The sequence below is a fragment of the Morus notabilis genome, unplaced genomic scaffold, assembly GCF_000414095.1.
Source record: "Morus notabilis unplaced genomic scaffold, ASM41409v2 Scaffold345, whole genome shotgun sequence".
NCBI lineage: Eukaryota > Viridiplantae > Streptophyta > Magnoliopsida > Rosales > Moraceae > Morus > Morus notabilis.
Window position 1 is genome coordinate 35,407 of NW_010356869.1, and position 7,666 is coordinate 43,072.

General features: G+C 34.8%; 1 protein-coding gene across 2 annotated transcripts; it reads right to left on the reverse strand.

Moving 5' to 3' along the window:
* Positions 1 to 360: 360 nt before the first annotated feature.
* On the reverse strand, positions 361 to 7,119 carry LOC21395741. Of its 2 annotated transcripts, XM_024162883.1 has the most exons (15): positions 6,992 to 7,119; positions 6,816 to 6,893; positions 6,627 to 6,710; positions 6,399 to 6,548; positions 6,156 to 6,224; positions 5,945 to 6,071; positions 5,210 to 5,282; positions 4,933 to 5,049; positions 4,387 to 4,506; positions 4,258 to 4,276; positions 3,757 to 3,841; positions 3,320 to 3,648; positions 2,667 to 2,782; positions 2,472 to 2,565; positions 361 to 748 (listed from the first exon to the last, which is right to left on the reverse strand). In XM_024162883.1, the coding sequence occupies exons 1-15, from the start codon at positions 7,079 to 7,081 to the stop codon at positions 680 to 682; spliced, it is 1,620 nt and encodes a 539-aa protein (XP_024018651.1). In that variant the 5' UTR covers positions 7,082 to 7,119; the 3' UTR covers positions 361 to 679. The 2 variants fall into 2 exon arrangements, with proteins under 2 accessions (XP_024018651.1, XP_024018656.1); XM_024162888.1 differs by having other exon boundaries at positions 6,627 to 6,700; positions 6,816 to 7,070.
* Between the last annotated feature and the right edge of the window lie 547 nt (positions 7,120 to 7,666).

Consider the following 7,666-nt stretch of genomic DNA (forward strand, 5'->3'; position numbering starts at 1 on the left):
GCCAATGAAACCTATTACGAAAAAGAAAAGAGGATAAATGATAGAGACAGACGCGTCTGTACTCTGTGGTCTTAAATCTCAAATGTTATCACATAAGCACCCTTAACGTCCCTTTCTAGAGCATATGCCCGAGCTAATAGTGTTTACATAATTTTCTCAAGTATTTGATAAAACCAGTTCTTTCAGCATGTTAGTTTTTTTTTTTTTTTTTTTTTTTTTTTTAAAAAGAGTTTCTGTAGTATCCGCCATACTGATAGTCTCAATCTTTGACCGTTGAATCTGATTAAAATCACATCATATTAAAAAGATATACATAACAGACAGATTCCGATACAAACTTAAAAAAACCCACTAGTGCAAATAATATTTTGAATCACTGAAAAATATACCAGTTGTCAGATTTTAGAGAAATGCAGAACATGAATATTTAAACTGAACCCTTCAGAATTGTTTAACAATAATTTGGATGGAGTGTAGACATCCGACGCATACAGCATTTACAGTTCTAGTCAAAGTTTGCGATGATTTTAATCCTACAAAAAACCTGTGGTGAACACATGGAAGAATATCTTGTGAGAGAAGAAAAGCTACAGCAGTGAATGCATCGATTTTCTCCCTCAAGATTCGGGAGGGACCAATTTCTTTAAGTTGGTAGCATTGTATGTCTAAAAAATCATCATCATCTGATCCCTGGTATTGACCCAACAGAATTCACTCCCAAATACTTTTCCAACACATTCTTGAATGCCTGCACCAAAAACAAAGAACATTTTATGATTTTCTTGATCTCAATCGGTTTAAGAAATCTATAGTAGCCCGTTAAAACATCCCACGTCTTGGACAGTGAGTTCCTATTTATTTCTTTATTTTTTGGCCACGGACACACAAATATATGTTATGCAGCAATATACTTCAAACATCTTCATGTGCTTCCTCGGGAGATTCTAGTATAAATTAGGTAGTATCATTTTTACGTGTAAATTACGTTTAAATTTTTCACAAAAGTGGTATATTCGAATATCAATTCTCTTAAAGTGGTATTCCTTTGATTCACTTTCTTGTGCAGTTCCAAGTCCTTTTGACACTGAATTTTTAAATGTATCCAAAATTTGCAAGAAGGTTAATATACGGTTTATAAGTATCTAAGCTGAGTATAACCTCATATTCAAAGAGATCTAGAGGTATAATAGAGATTGAAGTTATATCAGCTCATTTCACACTTTCTCTATTCTCTTCAACCTAAAATAAAAAAATAAAAAAATAATAATAAAAGGAAACCCTCTATCGTGGATAGCTTGGAATTTCAGTCGACCTAGACATTATTTGCAATATTGCTGCTCATATACCTGGAAGAGCTTAAGATATAAAGTACACAAGCTAATGATTACACAGACGTCCACTACGACAATAAAGAGATGATGAGAATATATAAATGTGACAGAATATATAAAGAACCTAAACAAAAGCAAGGCATCCTTAAAGAAAATTCTAGTGAACTTTTCATTTTTAGAGAAACAAGGACATATGTAGTTATTCAGGGAAAAACAAGTAGAAGAGAGTTGGATCAGACACTTCTGATGAGAAGGAATTAAATGGAAGTGAATTGAGATGGCCGACTGCAAGTCATGCGATAATATGAACGCTATGCAAGCAATTCATTTTAAGAGAAACAAGGACATATATAGTTATTCAGGGAAAAACAAGTAGAAGAGAGTTGGATCACACATTTCTGATGAGAAGGAATTAAATGGAAGTGAATTGAGATGCACGACTGCAAGTTATACGATAATATGAACGCTATGCAAGCAAATATATATATATATATATATTTCAAATTACATACATCCATTTTAATCATCGATTACAAAGGAAGAGAGGACAGATGACCTCAAGAATTACGAAAACAAATATGAACTGATCAAAACTTTTGTTTGATGGTGTTTAAACAATAAAAATCTATTTTGTTCTCTCTGCTCAAGAAAACGGTAGCAAACTACAAAGTCAGGTTCATCTAAAACCAGCATACTTGACCTCAAGAAAGAAAAGGGTCATGTTCAGGACAAATAGCAATTTATTTAGCATTTTTTAATTTTCTTGGCAATGGATCTCAATCACATGGACAATGTTAAAAACCAATTTCAAACTGTAGAATGTATTTGTCCTTTCTTGTGGCAACCAAAGGCAATAAAGGGTTCTTCATCGCAAGAAACACGATTAAAGTGTGCGAGGAAGTATGACACAGCTAGATATTTAGAGTGAGAAGATCAATTATTTACAATACATCTGCAAAATGAACCCATGACATCAAGGACATTCTTAATATTAAGATTTCTTTTTTTACTTTCACATAGAAATGTTTCTCAAAGCTGTACAAGAAGGATTGTATATATGCATATTCTACTCCATGCCGAAGAGGTAAATATGGTACGTTTGGAATGAAACATCAAGCTGCAACTAGTTCACGTAATTACCTGGAGTGCAAATGATTCTTTACCATTTAGAATAGCATCCATTGCAGCAAACTGATCATCAAAGACACCATAGAAAACCTGGTAGAATTTGTTCCTGGAATGATGACCAACGAATTTAAACCAAAAGTAAAGATGTGTGTTCCTCTGTCACTAAGAAAGTTTAGGAAAGGAAAGGTCATCGAAACTAGCATTTACCGCTCATCCTCAGTGATGAGTCGATCTAGCTCGTCAAATTTACGTGTAAGGACTTCTGCTGCCACTGGTGAAAGCAAATGAAGTATTAGACCCTCCAGAGTTCTTGGGAAGTTGTGCTGAAAAAGGAAACGTGACAAATAAAAATTATTAAAACGAAAGGGTTAACTGATTCATAAGCTAAGTTACATATAGCTATATGGTCTGGTACATCAGCACTAAACAGTTAAATGCATAAACAAATATTTTTGCACCACAGGACTGCAGCATCTCCATTGTTTAATAATCTGAACTTCCCTTTTTGATGATACGAGTGTAACCAATTACTAAAGATCCCTTTTCTACCCCCAATGGTGCCACAAGCCTATGCTATGACGGCATCAGAGAATGGTATCAGCATATGATACTTGAGAACAGTGGTCTCAACCCCACAACCACTAAAAGGACAAAAAAAAAAAAAACAAATACAAAGCTAAAGAAAAGTCACTTGTCCATAGTTGTCCGACGTTGCTTTATGCTAACACAAACTCGCATTTTCAATATATGGAATCATGTTACTAAAGTTGCACAATATTTTTAACGTATATAGCCGACATACAAAGTCTAACTATCTATTACAAGCTACATAGGATAATAGAATGGTTTAAAAAACTCACTGCCATTGCAAGAAAGACATTTTGAAGAGCGCATGGTTCAAGGGCCGACAGAATCTTGGCTACTGGGTCATCTTCCAAGCTAAATGAATTAGTTGTCATGGTCTTTTTGTGTTCAACTTCAACGCTAGCGTCAGAAACAGTTCTTGATGCAGAATGCATCAGTTCACCCCTATCAGCAATACTAATCCGATCATGAACTAAAGAAACAAGAACATGAAGTGCCTGGATGGCAAGTGGTTCCAGTTGATGCAACATAGCTTTCTGCCCCGGTTCTTTTTCTTTTACATCCTTTTCCACGCATGCATGATCCAGTTCAATGGTACTACCAGCTGATAACAAGTTAAAATAGAACATATTTCCATTTCTTTGCTCCATGAAAAAATAGAAGAGCACCAAGTAACTCAACATATAATAGAACTGATTGATAGGAAATTAACCTGCTTCTCCATTACCAAGCAGTTCATGCGTCTGCCTCATCATATTCTGCTTCTCTGTAGAAGAAGCTTTATGCAGAACTTCATTCTGTCGCAATAAAAAAATGTGTATAATTATAATAGTACCGTACTCAGTAAGAAATTTTGTGTTAGGAATAAAGAAAAGGAAGGAAAATGAGAAAGTCAGCACATATTTGATTTTCTTGTTATGTAATATACTAATATAGTAACATGAACTAAATGATTAGATGGGTAATAAATGAAAATCAACTTAAAGATTTTATCAAGAGATTGCGTTGCTAAATTGAATTTGAATCTGTAGGAAATACTCCAGTGTATTATCACATTAAACTCCAAGAAAAAATTTGACATCAAATATATATTCGTATCTGCTTATAATCCTACTAAGCTTCTAAAAGAAGTCAAGCTCTAAGCTAATCAATGTTTCAAAAGAACAAAGTATGATGCATATACACGAATAACTCATACAACTGGGATACATACCATTTCCCTGTCTGTCAATCTTTCATTGGAATTTGTATTCAATGCAGAAACAACAAAAACATAATTATGGTTAGTATCCTGCATTACTACCACTTAACCAACTTATTCAAAGAAATCAACCAAGAGAACCTTCTTAATACTCTTCTCAAATAATAGGCATCCATATGTTCTGACATGTTTGACATAACACTGGATTGCCACCAAAAGTTAACAGCAATAGTCAAATCATCACTATCTACTTGGTGAAACCTGTAGCAAAGAGAGAACCATCATTTAACTTGAGAGAATACCAGGAGAAAAATAGAATCTATAAATGGAAAATATGATCATGAAGAATAATCTCGCAATAAGGATTTTATATGAGGAACAAATAGTCCATAAATAGAAGATATTCCATCACTAGGCAAAATAAGGACAAGATATATGCATAAATCCTAGTTGCTTAAGCATAGGATAGGATGTTGTTGAACATTCAATTGCATTGTTTTAGGCAAATCAGTTTTCCTCTCTGCTTGATTCTGTAGTACATAGTTAAAGTTGATCACAAACTCAAACCAGATATTAATAAGCATCTGAAGCAAGATTATAACTGGTAGACAATAAAAGCATAACAAGAACATGAAGGCTCCTAACGAAATAAACCGTTCCATAGGTAATCATGGATTTATAACTTACCATCCTTCAGGAATGAAGAGTGCATCACCTGCACAGAGAATAACCTTCTGTGAGTAGTCCATTAAGCATTTTGCTCGTGGATAAACTGAAAAATCCGGGTTTTCTAGAGAAAGTGCACTGTGGGAATGACATGAAAGCAAAGATCAAAATGTTGAAGACGGAAAGAATAATATGATAACTATCCTTGCACCGAATAGCATAAAATCAAATCTTCAGAAGTTAATCAGAACAAGTGAAATCAAGATCTGAATTTAGAGCAGTAGATAAAGTAGATTACCTGTGGTTTGATGCCTCGCCGTGTATGGGCATTGGATATAGCATGGGACTTGTGGAAGGAGGCCATAAAACCACTGCCGAAGAGCACGAGTTTTTCCAGAGTAAAAAAAAAAAGTAGAAAATCATTATTTTTACAAAGTAACGTGAAAACATGAACCTAATTGAATAAAATATAGTTTCACTTCAAAACAAAGTAGGAAACCTATAGAGGATACAACATATAACTTCCACCGACACAACCATAGTCTTCACCACCAACAACAAATCTGCAACGCCAATTCAAATTTCCTCTTGACCAACTCGTAAAGATCTCCATCAGGACCACCAATGTCAAATCCACCGTTTAACAGTTAAGTAAAGAAAAGCAGTCTTCAGATATTGAGCCCAAGCAACAACTGTTATCATAGAAGAGCTTAGGGCTCTTCTCCAAACAACTACAAAATTATAAGACAGCAACTGAACAGATCCCACTCATCCCTCGAATTCACACTAGCACCATTTCTTATCCGCCAACAATACAGAACCATCTTCCATACATATTAGGCAAATCGTGAGTTCTCATGCAAAATATTAGGACCAAAAGATAAAACATCAAATCCATAAGCTGAAGATATAAATATATCCACCAACTCCAAAATTATATTAAGCCTAACAACCACCCCGCCAAAAAAAAAAAAAAAAAGTTCCTACACGGAAAAATTTATTGAGTAAGGAGTTTAGAGAAAATGGATTTTACCTTGTTTACAGCCAGCAACTAAGCATAGAAGATTATGGTGTGGATCATAGTGGGTACTCGATCTAGCTTGCGCACAGTTCATCCACAGATTGACAGAAGCTAAAACCTTTTCCTCCAAAAGCAAAGGCTACAAATCAAACAACTGGAATAAGAATCACACACTGTGAAAGAAAAAAATTATTTCACCAACTAGTCCGAGATATTTACAAACCGTACAAATATCTTCTCTTAATGCCTCCAACTGAACCTTATCTTCACCTTCAATACGCATAATCGGCACCTGACGTACACAAACAAATATTCAAAATTCGCAACACCGTCATTCTTTTTCTATAATCCTTGTAAGAAAAGAATCACACCAGCGAAAAATACACCATAAAACAGATCGAAATACGGTTTCTGAAGCACCATTGATGAAATTAAACAAGTTAAACAAAAACAGAAATCTAGGCACCTGTGCTAAATAGATTTGTTGAGGAGCATCATCATAGGGCAAACAACCATTAGTTGAATCTTCCAATTCAGAACTAACACCGGGACCATCATCTTTGTTTCGCATTCGTTGCTTACAGAAACCAATGAATGCAGAAAATGGTAAAGGAACCTACAAAATAAAGGGAAATTTAAGTATTCAAGCTAGCTTTACAATGGCATTAACAGAGAATAAATAAGAAATTATTACCCTCTCATGGCTTCTAAGATCACCATAGAACACGGGCGCAGATTTAGATAGCATAGCCTCCACAACACACGATCCTACCCTTTCCTAAGTTCCATTTCAATTCATCAATGTAAATCAAGAAAACAACAATTCTAAAAATAAAAATAAAAAATCTTCAATTAAAAGAAAAGGAAAAGGTTTTTTCGTTACCTGAAAATAGTCGAGACCGCCATTCGCGGGGTTCCATTTGGATAAAGCTTTCCAGTTCTTAACGCATCCTTTGAAAACCTTTTCGATAGCAGAGAGAAAAAGGGAGAGAGAGTGTGAGTAAGTTTCTACGAGCTAACGAAAGAGTTTTCTGAGTGGCGATTGAATCGGAAACATACGGCGGGAAGGTTTGTGGATTCAATCCGAGACGCGAATTCCGCCGCCGATGGAAGTTCCTCGAGCACGATAATTCGCGGAGACGATTCCATTCTGTCGGTCTGGGGTCGTGCGGACGGGAACTCACTTTCTCGTCAGTCTCGGAGTTTTGGTCGTTCACTTCGCTGATTCGAGTTTAAAATTTGAGTTGAGATGTGACTTTATGTGAGAGATTTTTACTGTAATAAAAAGATTAAATGTGATTATTTATGAGAGTTTTTTACTGTAATAAAACTCGAATTCTAAACTCGAATCAGCGAAGTGAACGGAGCCTTAAAAAACAAACGACTCAAAAAAATGCTGAGCTGAATAGAAAAACTGACATGTCATTTAGGATGAAGAAACGACGTCGTTGAGGTAAGGACATGAAGAGCATTTTTTAATTTTCTTTTGAGAAAAATAGACAAATACAATGCATGGGTCTCAAATTTATTACCTGATTAATATCATTTATTCAAAAGAATTATATTAATAAAAAAGGTATTTTTTTTTATATAATACGTGATTGAACTCGCAACTTTCCACCTAAATTTCACCTCACTCAAACCCTTCAGTATCACTAAATCAAAAGGTCTTAAGCAGTCAAAAGTATTAACTAAGAGTAAATGATACAATTTTTTAAAAAATATATGCATTCA

What these genes read in the sequence shown, in the direction of transcription:
- LOC21395741 (XM_024162883.1), bottom strand. Translation starts at nt 7,081, where the DNA reads ATGGAATCGTCTCCGCGAATTATCGTGCTCGAGGAACTTCCATCGGCG. An exon ending in AGTTGCTGGCTGTAAACAAG is followed by an intron (nt 5,283 to 5,944) that starts GTAAAATCCATT and finishes GCTCTTCGGCAG; the next exon opens with TGGTTTTATGGCCTCCTTCC. An exon ending in GGCGAGGCATCAAACCACAG is followed by an intron (nt 5,050 to 5,209) that starts GTAATCTACTTT and finishes TCATTCCCACAG; the next exon opens with TGCACTTTCTCTAGAAAACC.